The following is a 16,319-nucleotide window of genomic DNA, read 5'->3' on the forward strand; positions in this document are numbered from 1 at the left end:
GAAGCCCAAGCCGGTGCCAACACTTGTTTTTGAAATCTGCGTTAAGCGTACGTGAGGAATGTTTGTGCCAGACCAATCTTAGATAATGTTTTGCATTTCGGGTACTCTGTAATGGAGCGCCTAAATAGGTCGAATTACTGCAAATTTAGTAACTGATATGGGTGAAGACACCTATATTTCACAAAGAGCCTGGCAGCCAAAGTAAGAGGTGGGTAACGTCAGTTCCTTATTTAATGTAAAGCATTTCAGTTTGTAAATAGCAAGATGGCTACCGAGCTAAAATGCATTTAGCGGCTAGCTAAACACCCATATTTTGAGAACTCTTTCACGGTGCATTTCTAAATAAATATTCCGTCTGGAAATAGCTGTTCCTGCTCACCTATATTTTATTTATAATTCTATCTCAGTTTATTAATTATTATTTTTCACCAAGCTAACGGTAAGATCGAAAGACACTGAAGCTGGTGTTAGATTGTGGACTTCAACGAAGAGCTTTTCCGCTGTTTTCAGTGAGCTCTCAATTTTGGACCATGTTATTTTAACGTATTTGGATATTCTGAATAAAGCTGTTTGAACTTCAGGTTTAGAACTACACAATAACGTTCAATCTTAAAAAAGAACGTGGTGTACCGCTGCAGGTTTTTATTCACTAAACCATTCCATTTTTTAATCCATCTGGAAGTCAGAGTGTGGGGTTTAGAGTTTTATATAAAAAACACCCGGTCAGTATTTGGGTGTTTTATTCTATTGAAGGATTTTGGCTTATATGTACCAACAGCATACCCCATGTGGCTGTGATAATGAACACATAATGGTGTAATCATCTCCAGGAAGTGGAGCGGAAACGCAGAATACACCCTTCCTCTTGCACCATCAGGCCTTTAGGGGAACCAGTTAAAGGCGGCTGTCACTTGTTGTGTATCTGGAGGGGAGGCCTTTTTCCCTGGCTGCTCAGTGAGATTGGAAGCGGCATGCATGTGAAAGATAAGCTATCAAAATGCTTCAAGGACCTTGTTTTAACAACTCCACCTAGACATATCCTGCTCAGTTTGAAAACAAGCAACTCAGGCTTAAATGCAAGGTAAATGTGTTGTTTATTATTTAGTTTTTTATTCAACTTTACCTAAGTTGGATGTCAGCAACACATTTTTGGTTTTTAGTATTAGATGTCTGATGTTTTTGGAAGTCCATTCACAAACTGCATTGGATTGTTGATTTTTTTTTTTTACACTCCTCCTTCATTAGCTTGCTCAGGGACCAGTTAATGGTGACGGTGCATGATGTTTTTCGGCATGATCTGCTATTTTGTATGTTTGTATGTTTTGGTTTTGACAGGTGGGCAGGATGGGGGAGCGGACCGTTGGCGGCCCTGTGGCTGCGATCTCTCCAGTGCAGCAGATGTTGGCCTCTGGCACTGGAGCCCTCCTCACATCTCTCTTTGGTTAGATTATAGAAACGAGAAAAAGCGCCGTAGAGTTTTTTTTTTTAAACTGGTTTTTGTGTGTTTTTTTTTCTGTCATTTGCACATATTTGGCTGCTTCTGTCTTGTGATTTGATGTGGGGTTCTGTTTACAGTCACTCCACTGGATGTTGTGAAGATAAGGCTGCAGGCTCAGCAAACACCTTTCCGCCAAGGTAGAGACAACTGTGAATTTTTTGGCTTTTTATATATATATTGAGCTTATATCTAACTGCTTTTGCATTTAAAACTAACCCCTCCATTCTGCTGTTTTTTTCTGCTGCACCCTGGCTTTTTCCAGCCTTAGGCTGTAAATCTGCTCCATGGGTCGGCGTCAGTCGCTCTTCCAAATGTGAGTATTGATCTGCTGCAGCAGCACAGCCAGTCTATCAGTAAGAAAATATTTCCGTTCAGCTAGATAAACAATTTCTGCTTGTGAAGCTAAAATAACCTTGTTTGGTTTTAACTGCTTCAACCCAAAAAAGCTGTAACAAGGTTACTGCTGGTTTATCTGACGAGTGTCAATGTCATTGCCCCTCATTTGTTGTTTCACTTGAATATTCTGAGACCCAAAGTTGGATAAAAAAAGTAAATCTCAAGGTTAATGAGTAACTGTGGTCATGCAGGTTATGCATGCTCTGTTGTCTCTTTTCTTTACTCTTGTTGTTTTCTCTGCAGGGAAGTGCTTTCTTTATTGCAATGGGCTGATGGACCACCTCTATGTGTGTCGGAATGGAACCAGTTGCACCAACTGGTATGGAAAGCCAACACATTTCAGTGGCACTCTGGTGAGTGGCATCATCTTTCCGCCTTTTTTATATTATTTTTCTGATGAAAAAACATGATTTATCAACATGTTTCTATTGTTATTTATTTATTTATTTTGCTTTTTAACACAGGATGCTTTTGTGAAAATCAGCCGCCATGAAGGGCTCCGGTCGCTGTGGAGTGGGCTCCCACCGACACTGTGAGTGTTTAAAGGAACTCGTTTTAAGTTCCGGAGGGAGTTCTTAAAACCAGTCGACCTCTGCCCCCTCTGAATTTGGTTAATGTAAAATCTAGTGATGCACGATATTAAGATTTTGGCCGATATCCGATATGCCGATATTTTAAAACTCATGTAGCCGATAACCGATATCGATACCGATGTTAAAGCTGGACAAAAATAAGTAGTCATTGAAAATAGCAGTTTTGTTATCCATTTCTGACACTTTGAAAAATAATATACTGAAATTTATTCTCATATGCTGATATCCAATTGATTTTTAAAAATGCGGTATCGATCTATTTTAATTTCAAAATCTCGTGAAATTTCATCGTTCTGTTACAAACTCTCGTGATATTTTGCAAATTCTTGTGAGATTTTGTTAGTAAAATAGATCGATACCGTGTCAATATATAACATATAAAAATATGGCAAAATTTCATTAATTTTCGGGGTATTTCATAGCATAACGATGACATAAAGCAATATTTCATTAGTATAAGAGATTGATATGGTGTTTTTAAATGGCAATATATCAGCATATGAAGATATTGTGATATTTTAATGTATCAATATTTTTTGACGTTATTACGTCATGTAATAACAGCCTTCCCTTTAAGCAGACGGAAAACTGCTTCTGACTTTGCAGAAATGAAACCGAGGCAAAGATTATTTTTGTTATCTGAACAACATTAAGTAAGCAAACCTAACTGGGTTTCTGGGTTTGTGTAAACAGAACACCGTGATCTTTTCCTTGGTTTTAGTTCTTACTTTTTTTTTCTCAAATAAGCAGTACATGAGACTAACATCTGAATGCAGTGCTGGAGCTGCAAGGAGAGTGGCGACCTAGTGCTTAGGGCATAGAGCTTGAAATCCTGAGGTTCCAAACAGGAAAGTCAAACTTTACGATACATTGACTAGAAAAAACAAAAACGGCAAACAGGAACAAGAAGAAACAGAGGGGCTGTTAAAGGGTCAGAAAGGAGATCCCATCCCGGTGACCTTTGCTGCATCTCTTCTAGCTCTCTCTAATCCAATTTCCTGTTTGCCTACTATCAGAAATAGCAAAAAAATAATAAAGCCAACTAGTGGTTAAAATAAGTTCAAGAAAAGTTTTCTAAAGATCTCATTTCTATGATCATCCATTAGTAGGAAGGCTTCTGTTATTGAATGTTTCCTCCAGGTTTTGCAGCTCGGATGATATTTATTATCCATTTCTAATGTTGGAATCCTGTTTGTCTCAGCAGATTATGTTTTTATATATGATAAAAATGAAACTTTCATGATGAATAGGAATGCTAAGTTTTATGTTCATTTGTGTGTGAAGGGTCATGGCAGTTCCAGCCACAGTCATCTACTTCACCTGCTACGACCAGCTGAGGGATTTCCTGAGGTTTGGTCTGGGCCTTCAGGGCAGCTACGTCCCTCTTCTTGCTGGAGGTCTTGCCAGATGTAAGGAATAAACCCAGAAACCCTCTCCTTCCTGAGTCATGTTGACTTTAATCTCAATGTTTGCATGTGATGTTTTGGTCACAGTGGGAGCTGTGACAGTGATCAGCCCACTGGAGCTGGTCAGGACCAAAATGCAGTCCAGGAAGCTGACCTACAGCGAGCTGCGGGTGTGCATCCGCTCGGCTGTGGCTCAGGACGGCCTGCTGTCTCTGTGGAGGGGCTGGGGACCCACCGTTCTTAGAGATGTACCTTTTTCTGGTAAGACATGTTCGCCTTTTAAGATCCATTACCAGAAACTAAAGCGTACGATTTAATATTGATTGATTGATATAGTAATACTGAAGAACTAAAAGTTTTCCTTTTAACTTAATGTAAAAATTACATTCCCTGCTATGCAACAAGATTAATTGGACCTTTTTAAACACTATTTGTGGATTGTTGCAATCTAGGAGTTATATCTTTTGAATTATTAAAAAAACAAACAAAAAAAGCCAGAGATAAGAACAAGGGCTGAAACAATTAATCGAATAATCGTCCACCAGTTTAGTGATTGATTAATCATTAACTGGAGTACAAAGTCTGTACTGTAGTAGCCATTAAACATTTTTCCATTTTCCTTAAGGTCCTTTGCTTGTACTAAAATATTCTTTCTGTCACGATTTGAGGACATTAAGAGCTAAAGAGAAGCGCCATCTCCTGGTCAGACCCTGTAATTCAGTAAAAGTCTGGAGTCAGTTAAAAAATATGTTGGGTTCAAGGAGGGGATTTTGCTGGGAGTTCCAGGGGAGTGGTCTGCCATTCGGCTGGTGTTTGACTGGGAACGGCCATTTTAAATGGCTGCTGCTGTAATACAGGCCTTTAGCTGAAAGAGCAACCCACTTAGAGCAGTAATTACATCAAAATTGTAAAAAAAATGATCAATATTCTCTATCCAGAACTGGAAAAGTTTGAATTTCACTTGGTTTAATTTCGTAAAAAGTCTTCAGTAAGGAATCTTTTGCTATCCGATTATCAATGGATTTGCAAAATAATAATTATTTGCAGCCATTCTCAGAACGGTGTGACTACCTGTAGAGCAGTATTCTCTGCCAGGACTCTGTAATAACGCCAACTGTGTTCTACTTCCAGCTTTGTACTGGTTCAACTACGAACTGGTGAAGGCCCAGCTGTGTGACCAGTACCGAACGCCACAGGCCAACTTTTCCATCAGCTTTACTGCAGGAGCCATTTCTGGAGCTGTGAGTAGTCAGCAGTAGTGTTAACACATGTTCTTCATAAAACACAAGAGGATAGCTGAGTGTTTAAGGGCTGTGCTGGATCAGGATATCATTCTTTCATATCAATCAATATAGAAATGACTGAAGTTCTTGGTTTACCTATTTTAAAATAAGGATCAGGAGAGAAAAAACTGGCAACTAGAGGTTGAGAGGTTAAATATTTTCCTCTGCCTACATCCTTCAGAATACTGTGTGGTTCTAGAATAGAATAGAAATTTCCTTTATTCTCCCACAATTAGGGAAACTGTGGTGTTACAGCAACAAAAGTCATCACAAAAATTTAGACCTTAAAAAGTGTATAAAAATAACAATAAGTGACAGTAAAAAAATAAATATATATAGTACTGTACAATGCTTTTACTGTATCTATATATATAGATATATACTGGTATAAATGGTTCAGAGTTCAGTGGAATTATTGAAAACTTTACATTTTTTCTATTCATATTCATCAGGTCTTTGTCATTAAACAACATTTCCTGCAAGCTGAAATCTTTCAGTATTTGTGGTTTCACAAACACGAGAATCCATCTTAGCCCAGGATTGTACGCCTGGCTTTTTAATCAGGAGCAGTAGTGCTCCCAAATGGGGCACTATGAATTTTCTTAAATAGCACCATAAAAAAAAAAAAAAAGTAAAATGAACCTGGGTGTTGATTCATGTTTCATGAGGCTGTCTTTTTTTTTAAAAAATGGGTCACAAACACCAAATTACCTGCCTGGTTCTGTCCTTTGCAATATAAGTTTGTCCTACTCCTCAACCCAAGGGAAGAGCTTGATGCAATCTTATTCAAACATTTAAACCTTGTTAGCAGTGTTGCTATAAAAATAATCAGTGTTGGAACTTTGGATGTCTGTAGATTAGGGATGGGACGATTTATGAAAACCGTCAGAATCGTTCGGTTCGACTGTCTCGGTTCGGTTTGCGTGTGTTTCGTTCGGTTCATGCGCTGCTCCTTTTTCTCATAGAGGAAGCGATTACACTCCAGAGCAGAAGGTGGCAGTGTTGCGACCAAAGCCAACCGCCAGTAGTAAACAAGAATCAGTTGTTGTGGAGAATTGTGTCGGACTGGCGAGTGGGAAAGAACAGGAGTTGGAAGACGCGCCAGCAGCACTTTATAGGTCTGCTGTATGGGAGCGCTTTGCATTTAGAGTGACCTACGATGACAGCGGAAAGAAAGTTGTGGATAAAAGTGCAACAGTGTGCAAGCATTGTGCAACACGTTTTGTTTATGCCAATAGCAACATGTCATGCTAACCCCGAAATCCCTCATACTCCGTCAGCAACCCCCGCTCCGCCCCGCTGCGCTCCAGACCGGCTGCTCAAAGCAAAGCCTACAGCCCCCACTGTGGCTCCCTCCGTCCGCTCCCCTCTGAGTCTCTTGGAGATGGTAGAGAGCATGCGCCAGATGATTAAATTCAAAGCAGCAAAACATACAGAAATGATCCAGGGTTTCTGCGGATCATTTAAAATAATTACAATCCATTATTTTTTGGGGGATTTTTTCATTAATTTCATAAATTTTTATGGGATTTTGGTGTAACAATCAACATGTATCGAATCGAACTGAAAACCGTGACCAGAAACCGTGAATCGAACCGAACCGTGGATTTTGTGAACCGTTCCACCCCTACTGTAGATGTTTTTTTTTTTCTGCTCTCTGACTTTAAAAATGGGCTGCAGTGTTTTGGAGGAGGAAGGGGCTCGCTCTCTCACTATTTGCCAAAGATGCTAAAAGAGTCCTCAGAGCTATCGTCGCCTGTCTTCAAAAAGACTTTCTTATTTAACAAAAAAAGTCTGAAAAGTTGCTAAATGTAATTCTCCTGCCTCTGAGCTGATTGGCGTCTTACCGGCATGTGTTTCAGGTTCTTTTAGCAGTTTCTCATGTTTATGTGCTGCCGGAAATCTGTAAGGCAACAACGACATTTCATAACTGGTTCCTTAATTATTTTCCCCATACAAATTGACCAGTTGACTTTTTGGAAATGTATTTCTTTTCTTCTTAATAAACAACAAACTGATATCTTATTTAAATGAAGCCTGACTTGTTTTAGGAAATGGAGATGAAATCTGTGCTCCTATTTTAATTATTTTTATTCTATTCTTACTTGTACCAATCTATTTAAGGTGCAAACGGGAGTAAAGTAGTTGCACTATACAGTCCTGTGACCCTCTTCAACTGTTTGACCAATCATGTTGCAGTATTATGGTATAAGGCATGTAGCTGTGAGGAAAGTGACATTCAACAGCTAAACCAGCACAGGAGGTTGTAGGTATATAACTGCTGTCAGATCGGGTTTTCATTGGTTAAACTACATAAAAATATCTGTCCTTTCCCTGAACAGCTTTGATCGGAGCAGACCAGTTTGATGATTCGTAGAACTAAACCTGACTGCTACGCATGATCAGTCTGGCTGCAGGGTTCATGACTATGGTTTTGGATTGATTTTTTTTTTTTTGCCCAGCCTTGGTATCTATCATTCCCTCCTCTCCCTCCATCCCTCCTAAATGCTAACACGGTTCCAACATTTTGCGTCTTTCCATCACTTTTCCTTAAACTTTCACCTGTCTTGAATATTCCTCACAGTGCGTGTTTGGGTTTTTGTGTTTTCAGATCGCTGCCATCCTGACGCTGCCGTTTGATGTTGTGAAAACTCGAAGGCAGATCCAGCTTGGAGAACTGGACTCCTTGGGAGGTCTGTGTGCTTACATGCTTAGTTTAGGACGGGTTACAATCTTCTTTTTGTTCTAAACGGATTCTGCTCTGCTTGTTAACAGCTTCCAAAAGGGTAACCACTTCCACCTGGCACATAATGAAGGAAATCTGGTCTGAGTTGGGTTACAGAGGTCTCTTTGCAGGTACACACATCGCCATTTGTTGAATAACGTCCCTTGTTTTTGTTAGGAAGTGAGAATATTGTTGTTTTGTTTTTATCTAGGTTTTATGCCCAGAGTGATCAAAGTCGCTCCAGCTTGTGCGGTAATGATCAGCAGCTATGAGTTTGGGAAGGCCTTCTTCCAAAAGGTCAACCTTGATCAGCAGCGACTGGTGGCGTGAACTTGGTCAGCAGGCTGGCCTGGATCCATTTTTCTTAGAACATTTAACATGAGGTTCATTGTTTGTGGAAGGGTCTCTCACTTTGCAGACTGCTTCTTCTGGAAAAACAAAAGACATGCCTGTAACCTTCACATCCTACTGAGCCTCCATCCCCAAAGACTCTGGACTTAATGCATGTTTTAAAACATTAAAGGTTGGAAGAAAGGTTTCAATGCTTTGATGAGGAGATTTCATCTTTAAAAGTGAAACCACTGTGCATATATGAGTGGCGCACACTCATAAAGACTGCAATGTGATCTGTATTCTAGCATAAACCAGATAATCTGAAGGCTGATTCTTTTCCGTACAGAGTCCAGATAAGATTCTTCTCCCTGCTCCTGCATATTTCATCTGTTGTCCTGTTGCAGTAAAACATGACAATTTTCACACTTGTCTGCTATGTAGATACTTTAAAGATGCTGATTTAATTATTTTCCATGTGTTAATAAATGCATCCAGAACAACAGATTCATATGTATGTCTGAAAATACAAGAGTTTATGACAAGAGACACAGTAATTTATGAGGATACACTCACCCACTGACGCAAAATTTTAAGTGAACATGAGTGGACTACTTGTGGGGTTTCATTTGTTCATGAAACGGCATCAGAGCAACTGTTTGGGCAATTATTTAGGTCAATAGAGACCTTTTAGCCGATGGGTGATCCTTGAGTTAATGGCGTTCTGGAGACCGAGTTCTTAAGACACGGGACCATAAAACAAAACGTCAGCCTTCATTTGAAGATGTCCATTTTGTTTCTGTTTTATAGACTTGAATTGAAATAAAATGCTACAACCTGATTTTTGTTCATGTACTAATACTTACACAGGGGCTAGGTGGCAGATGCACAACGGGAAAAAATAGCACCTCTTGTTTGGATTTATCACTTTCATTGGATATTCACTTTATTTGGATTTAGTTTTTACATATGCATATATATATATATATATATATATACATACAGGAGAGCTATATGTTTATATATTTGATTTCTTTTTATTCTTATTTTTTATCTTTATTATATTGTGTAGTTGGATGTGTGTGTATATATAAAACTGTAACTGGAGCGTGTATCAAAAGTAATTTCCCTCTGGGATTGTTAAAGTATTTCTGATTCTGAACTTGAATCTGACTAAATAGATAAAACATTTATAAAAAGGAATAAATGAAAGTAACACATTGTTTTTCAACAAAAGTATTTAAAATATTAGGTACCCCCTAGAAAATACTGAAAATAATGTGAACAAACTGACATTTTAAATCAAGGTGTGTCCACCATTAGCAATAGAGGTGTCTACAATCTAGTTATCAGCCAGTGGGCCTGTATACAGGACAACAGGTAGTCCCTGCTGTTTGATGACGTGGTGTGTACCACACTCTACATGGACCTGGAGGAGGCAAAGTGAAGAGTTTTCTTGGGAAGTTAGGACAAACATATTAAAGTTAAACTAACACTATAAGACCATCTCCAAGCAGCTTGATGTTACTGTGACTATGGTCACACATATTTCCAAAATTAAGATCATATTTGGCTGCAGGGGGAAAACGGATGGAAAAAGAGACAAGTACTACAAATGGGGGAAAAAAAGCCCATGCACAAAAAATTTTGAAGAGATTAAAGGTGAACTTCAAGCTCAAGTAACCAAGGTAAATGCTGCCATTAAAAAAAGAATAAAATAGCTTGACTGGAATCTGCCAAACTGTGTTACATAGGAGAATTTCCTATGGACAGATGAAACGCAAAGGGAACCTTTTTTTAGGCAAATCAGGCCTATTTTAATAGAAAAAGTAAGCATATAAAGAAAAGAACACTGTCCCTACTGTGAAACAAGGAGGAGGCTCTGTTATGACCTGGGCTGGTTTACTTCATCTGGCAAAAGGTGTCTGAATCTCTGAAGGGTACAATGAAATCACAAGACTATCAAGGGATTCTAGAGAGAAATGTGCTGCCCAGTGTCCGAAAGCGTGGTCTATGTCACAGCTCACGGGTCTTCAAAATGATAGTGACTAAAAAACACAGCTAAAAACACCCAAGAATGGCTAAGAGGAAAACATTGAACTATTCTGAATTGGCCTTCAAGAACCCTGACCTGAATCATATTGAGCATCGGGATGGAGCAACAAATAATCTGGAAAAGGCACACTTAAAACATCAGACAACTGGAGCAGTTTGCTCAGGAGTGGCGAAAAATACCTGCTGAGAACAGCAGAAGGAAATGTTTGATTGCAGTTATTGTTTCAAACGGTTGTGCAACAAAATATTAAGTTAAGAGTGTCATCATATATGTCCAGGCCTGTTTAAAGAGTTTATTCTTGTAATCATTCTTTTAAGGCATGGTGTAAAAGCAATGTCTGAATTGAATATGTTCATTCTTATATAACATTTAAGTATTACTGTATTCATTTAGTCAGATTCAAGTTATTTCTGTTAACTTTGAGGGTTTGTCTTTCATTAAACGAGGGGTACCAACAATAAGGGGTTTCATTGGGGTCTTAAAAAGTCTTAGATTTGAGTCTGTGACAACTGCAGAAACCTCTTCATAAAAGGACATGCACTGCGGGGCTGATCAACACATTGCAAAAATCTAACTAAAACATTTGACTGCCTTTTTAAAATTGTAAAAGATGATATGAGGATGTCAGAAATTAGATTTGTTGCATTTTTTGTAAAAAAAAAAATTCCCCAATTCACCACAATAAGTGTTAAAAACACATTTTCATCCATTCAGATCGAACAGGTTAGGGTACATATCAAGATATGACTTAAAAGCCACGTATTCATTTATTTTTCATACATCCCCTTTCCTTACACCTTACAATTAATTTATTTGCTGTAACAAAACATTCAAAAACTTGAATAATGTTGTAAAAGCATTATTCTCTGAACAATCTTAGCTTTTAAAGTGCCTTGAGATGACATGTGTTGTGAATTTGGCGATATATAAATAAACTGAATTGAATTGAATTTTAGCTGTTGGAAACTTGAGTTTTTCTCTTTTAATTAAAGCGAATAAATGTTTCTGTTTAGATAGTAACAGCAAATAAAAGCCCAATCAGGATACTAAAATGTGTTATAAATGAAGTAAATTTTAAATAAAAAAAATGTTCCTGACAAATGAATGTATGTGTTGTTTGTGTGAACAGCGACACCAAGTGGCTGAATTGGTGTTTTTATGGAGGCGGGGCTTTTTTAGAAAACTATCACGCAGAATCGCGCGATACTTCCTCTGCTATATATTGATAGTTAGCCGACTTTACGGCCTCTTTCAATCGGACGGGAGACGAAATGGTGAGAAGCTGCCCTTTTAGCTTTGTAGTTGACAGCGCTATCCAAAGTCTATCTTATCCATCGTTCACATTTACATATACAAAAATAGTTAGACCGTCAGTCTTAAAGCTTATGAATACTTTCTTACAGCCATTTTTAGTTATTTGATGTTATTTTGCTTACTCATCTGAGTATTGCATGTGTAGACTTCCTGGTGGCCCTGAATCCAAAATGGCTGGCCTAACCACGCCGAAAAGATATATGTTAAATAACAGATTACTGTATAAACACTAGGTTTGACCCAATTGCTAAAGTAACTTGAAATAAGTGTTTGGTGTTTATGGTTTAACGGGGTCAAGCTAAGGGACTTAATGGCTTGACAATCGAGGCGAGCTACTTGTATAAATGTAGGTAATTTTTATTATTTGTTTTTTGTTAGCTAACTGGTTGTTAAATATTTACAGTCCCACCGTAAGTTTTCGGCTCCGAGACACGGATCCCTGGGCTTCCTGCCTCGCAAAAGAAGCCGCCGCCACCGCGGTAAGGCCAAGAGCTTCCCCAAGGATGACCCCAGCAAGCCTGTGCACCTGACCGCCTTCCTCGGCTACAAGGCCGGCATGACCCACATTGTCCGTGAGGTTGACAGACCTGGCTCAAGTAAGCATCCTTTCAGAATAAACTATTGAACATTTTCTATTTTTGATGTTCAAAATGTCCACAACTAAAATCAGACCACCAAGTTTTAAAATATAAATCGTAATCCAAGGTTAAATTGCCATACACTGGACTGTGTCCAGAAAATTCTTAGCCTGGATTTATGCAGTCCTTTTTATTAGAATAATGGAAAGGTGAGTGTTGCATGTTGTCTCATATGCAGCGACCTATCTGGTTTATTAAGACTTTCCAGAGCTTAGAAATTATAAATTGGTAGCTTTTAGAGTATGCATTTATTTTTTTGCACTATAAAAGCTGTGGTAATTTGAATTTTTTTATTATTTTTTATGACTAGTTTGTTTATAGATGAGTAACTGTCATAGAGGTTGTCTTGCTCTTTATGGAACAAGAATTAAAATGAAGATTAAATTATTTTAGTGTTAAGCCCCTAGCTTGAGGTTATTTGAGTGTATGCTCTCTTCTCAAATAAGGCTTTTAGTTCATATAGTTAAAAGACTGACTGGGTGCCAAGTGGGCTTGGGAAAAAAAAGACTAGTCGGCTAGTTTCTGGATATACATTTTTATTGGTCAAAATGTAAAAAGGATAATTTTTCAGAAATGGAGCATCAAAAGGGTTAATGCAAATTATCAGGGGACAACGGGACATGTAACCAGTCCTTTGTTCAAATGAGGAATTAGCAGATGGAGACCTGATGGTAATGAGGCCTTTCTTTTAGGGGTATGATGCTGCAAGCTCAGTCAAACCAAATATTCACAACGTTCGATGTGTTATTCGCCTTCAAAATATCTTGATCTTCAAAGCTCTGCCTATGATGAGACTCTCGACGGGCGGACAGAATGGGTCTACACCCCTTGCTGAATGTCGAGTCCTGAGCGCAGCAAATGCAGGCTGTGCAGTGACGTGTTGGCTTTTTGGTTTTCTAAAATGACCATGGGTTTTTGTTCTTCTTCCCAACGCAGAGGTCAACAAGAAGGAAGTGGTCGAGGCTGTCACCATCCTTGAGACCCCTCCCATGATCGTGGTCGGCGTCGTAGGCTACGTTAACACCCCCCGTGGTCTGCGTTCCTTCAAAACCATCTTCGCCGAGCACATGAGTGACGAGTGCAAGCGTCGCTTCTACAGGAACTGGTGAGTTTTTACTGAAATTGGAAATGTTTTAGTTGTTGAAGCAGGTGTTAGTTGCCAGTGGGGGGAAAAAAGAATTTTTTTCTCCCCACTGAGTGAGTCTAACATTAACGGTGGGCCCCCTGTGGCAGCTCTGCTCAGGTGCCTTGTGCCCTGATGAGCTCCGGGCTCCTCTGGCCAGTGGAAAGTGCTTCTTAGAAACTGAGCCATGAGCCGAAATCCTTTAAAGCTGCGTTAGCCCCCTGTTTCCTAGATGGGAGGAGGGCTTGCAGCTATGCACTGTGTTCCTCCGCTGGCCCCTTTCGGGGTTTATGAGGGACCTGTGCCAACCCTTGCTATGCTTGCTGCTCTCAGGTACAAGTCCAAGAAGAAGGCCTTCACTAAGTACTGCAAGAAATGGCAGGATGAGGAGGGCAAGAAGCAGCTGGAGAAAGACTTTGCTGCAATGAAGAAATACTGCCAGGTCGTCAGAGTCATCGCCCACACACAGGTTGGTATCCCTCTATGCAACGCTAACCCTGCCTTCTGTCAGTGATGAGACCACGGAACCTGCGTCAGGCATGGCGCCCGATATTTATGAGGAGATCTTCCATGCTGCCTTCCTTCTGAGACCACTTTGCCTTGAGCGGAATTCTTACTGGAACAATGTGTTGTACCCTTTTTGCTGACATGCTTGGTACTTTGTAGATGCGCCTGTTGCCCCTGAGGCAGAAGAAGTCCCACCTGATGGAGGTGCAGCTGAACGGCGGCACCATCTCTGATAAGGTGGACTGGGCTCGTGAGAAGCTGGAGCAGGCCGTCCCTGTCAACACCGTCTTCACCCAGGATGAGATGATTGATGTGATCGGTGTTACAAAGGGTCACGGATACAAGGGTAGGTTATTTAATATTGGCTTATAGAATCCTGGAGCACCTTCAGACGGATGTTGGAGGCTAAATCTTTATCCTTCAGGTGTTACCAGCCGCTGGCACACAAAGAAGCTTCCACGCAAAACCCATCGTGGTCTGCGTAAGGTGGCCTGCATCGGTGCCTGGCATCCAGCCCGTGTGGCCTTCTCTGTTGCTCGTGCCGGTCAGAAAGGCTACCACCACCGCACAGAGATCAACAAGAAGATCTACAAGATCGGTCAGGGCTACCACACCAAAGACGGCAAATTGGTCAAGAATAACGCTTCTACAGAGTACGATCTGACCAACAAGAGCATCAACCCCCTGGTAAGGAGACCTTGGATATATGTTGGATGATTAATAATAAATTCTGTGAAGAGCTTTCTAATTCTGATCTTATGTTTCCAGGGTGGGTTTGTTCATTATGGAGAGGTGACCAACGACTTTGTCATGGTGAAGGGGTGTGTTGTGGGAACCAAGAAGAGGGTGCTGACTCTGCGCAAGGTGAGGGGAAACTTTGTTGAAGGGATCATTTGAAGGATGTTTTAAACTTGAATCACTAAAGCTTTAAATCTGTCCCTCAGTCCCTGCTGGTGCAGACCAGTCGCCGTGCTCTGGAGAAGATTGACCTTAAGTTCATCGACACTACCTCCAAATTTGGTCATGGCCGCTTCCAGACCGTGGAGGAGAAGAAGAACTTTATGGTAAATTGCCCGCTTTTTTTGGAAAAATGTTTGTCTTTCAAACTGAAAGCTTCAGTCTGCCCATATACATGGACAAACTTAAAAAGAGCATCAGCGGTTGCTCCGCACTGTTCGTAACCTGGTTCAGTCTTCAGTATGAACTTTGGGTTCCATTCCAGTGCCACAGTGATCTCCAGTGAGGCAGGGGAGCAGTGCCTGTTTGTGCTGGCTCCCTGTTCACTCTCTGGGAACATCTGCCACTCTGAGCACAAAGAAAATGTTCTCTCAATCTACTGGTTGCTGATTGGTTTTTGTTTTTGTCTGCTGCAGGGACCACTCAAGAAGGACCGCATCACCAAGGAGGAGACTGTTTAAAGGCCCTGACTACAGAGGATGCCTTTGCTCTGACTGTAAACATCTTTCTGCAGAGTTTAATAAAAAAGGAAAAAAAGGAAGTTGTGGGTTTTTTATTATATAACATTAAGATGTGTTGATCAGCCCTGAGGATTGAGGGTTCAAGTTCTGACACCATAGAAACATAACTGACAATCGAGGTATCCAAAGAAATGTAGTATATAATATGGTGATGTCTCAATATTTTGGAGTTGTGGAAGGAACTGTTAAAAGTACAAAATTGGATATTAAAAATGCATTTTAATACAGTTTAAGACTCACTTTTACTCTAAAGATAATTGATCATTTCCAACCTGACTCCAGATTTGGTCTAATGTAGAATGTTGGCATCTACAGAGCTTGTTCTGGCAGGGAGCAGTCAATGCATAGGGTACCAAGATTGACGTAACACCTCCAAATGGAGTTATTGTTACACCCAAGCGTGGTCAAGCTTCTGTGATTGGATCTTTTCAAACAGCCACATTGTGATCAGATGCACAGGGCTTCTACCTAAATTGCATGTAGACTCAGTTTGCACTTTTCCTGCAAAGCCAAATAAATCAGGAACATGCATTTACCATGGAACCTCAGTTTTTCTCAAGCATTTTCTTTTATTCAGCACATTAAATTTTCTACAGAACAAAGTATTCAATTAGAATATTCAAGTGGAGTTATGCAACTGGGATCTTAATACAAAAACAATCTTTGCAAGTGCTCATATGGCAGAAATATAAAACAAGCCCACCGGTTCTTATCACTGGTCTGTAAGTTTCAACAGGGAAAACACTTTGAGACATATCTGACAAATGGTTTAAAAAATTTTAAACAGTTGCTCAAGTTTTGAATCTAGTTTGAACTGCATTAAATATTATGGAAATATAAAAGCTAATTTTTTTAGGTTTTAATTGCTATTAACACCATCTTTACTGCCTAGTTAACGATTAAGGTTTACAGTTTGTGAACCCCTTTCGTCAGACACCTCAGTACAGGGCACAGCTGCTTAAAAAGATAAAG

The 16,319-nt window shown here is 39.8% G+C and overlaps 2 protein-coding genes and 2 non-coding genes across 5 annotated transcripts; all 4 read left to right on the plus strand.

The window, feature by feature from the left end:
• The first annotated feature begins 7 nt into the window (after positions 1-7).
• slc25a39 (solute carrier family 25 member 39) lies at positions 8-8,384 on the plus strand. 2 transcript variants are annotated; one of them, XM_038295241.1, is made up of 12 exons: positions 8-208; positions 1,336-1,441; positions 1,576-1,635; positions 1,761-1,811; positions 2,138-2,247; positions 2,359-2,426; positions 3,772-3,896; positions 3,981-4,154; positions 5,025-5,134; positions 7,788-7,869; positions 7,952-8,032; positions 8,113-8,384. In XM_038295241.1, exons 2-12 carry the CDS (start codon positions 1,345-1,347, stop codon positions 8,229-8,231), a joined length of 1,077 nt encoding a protein of 358 aa, XP_038151169.1. In that variant the 5' UTR covers positions 8-208; positions 1,336-1,344; the 3' UTR covers positions 8,232-8,384. The 2 variants fall into 2 exon arrangements, with proteins under 2 accessions (XP_038151169.1, XP_038151170.1); XM_038295242.1 differs by lacking the exon at positions 8-208 and adding an exon at positions 831-1,081.
• Positions 8,385-11,464: 3,080 nt separating this feature from the next.
• Positions 11,465-15,363, plus strand: rpl3 (ribosomal protein L3). Its single transcript, XM_038295268.1, has 9 exons — positions 11,465-11,561; positions 12,005-12,197; positions 13,176-13,344; positions 13,696-13,831; positions 14,029-14,215; positions 14,294-14,556; positions 14,638-14,733; positions 14,814-14,933; positions 15,243-15,363. The coding sequence occupies exons 1-9, from the start codon at positions 11,559-11,561 to the stop codon at positions 15,285-15,287; spliced, it is 1,212 nt and encodes a 403-aa protein (XP_038151196.1). The 5' UTR covers positions 11,465-11,558; the 3' UTR covers positions 15,288-15,363.
• LOC119790018 lies at positions 13,865-13,957 on the plus strand. Its single transcript, XR_005281669.1, has one exon. It is a non-coding gene; the product is annotated as a small nucleolar RNA U83B (small nucleolar RNA).
• LOC119790017 lies at positions 15,036-15,168 on the plus strand. The gene has a single exon (XR_005281668.1). It is a non-coding gene; the product is annotated as a small nucleolar RNA SNORA54 (small nucleolar RNA).
• Positions 15,364-16,319: the final 956 nt, after the last annotated feature.

Source organism: Cyprinodon tularosa, unplaced genomic scaffold, assembly GCF_016077235.1.
Source record: "Cyprinodon tularosa strain WSP-4 unplaced genomic scaffold, ASM1607723v1 ctg352, whole genome shotgun sequence".
Classification (NCBI taxonomy): domain Eukaryota; kingdom Metazoa; phylum Chordata; class Actinopteri; order Cyprinodontiformes; family Cyprinodontidae; genus Cyprinodon; species Cyprinodon tularosa.

Excerpts from the sequence above, each read along its gene's own strand:
- slc25a39 (XM_038295241.1), top strand. The coding sequence starts at position 1,345 with ATGGGGGAGCGGACCGTTGGCGGCCCTGTGGCTGCGATCTCTCCAGTG. Across the intron at positions 2,427-3,771 it reads AGTGGGCTCCCACCGACACT|GGTCATGGCAGTTCCAGCCA; the intron begins GTGAGTGTTTAA and ends TTGTGTGTGAAG. Across the intron at positions 3,897-3,980 it reads TGCTGGAGGTCTTGCCAGAT|TGGGAGCTGTGACAGTGATC; the intron begins GTAAGGAATAAA and ends TTTTGGTCACAG.
- rpl3 (XM_038295268.1), top strand. Across the intron at positions 13,832-14,028 it reads GAGTCATCGCCCACACACAG|ATGCGCCTGTTGCCCCTGAG; the intron begins GTTGGTATCCCT and ends GGTACTTTGTAG. Across the intron at positions 14,216-14,293 it reads AAAGGGTCACGGATACAAGG|GTGTTACCAGCCGCTGGCAC; the intron begins GTAGGTTATTTA and ends TTTATCCTTCAG.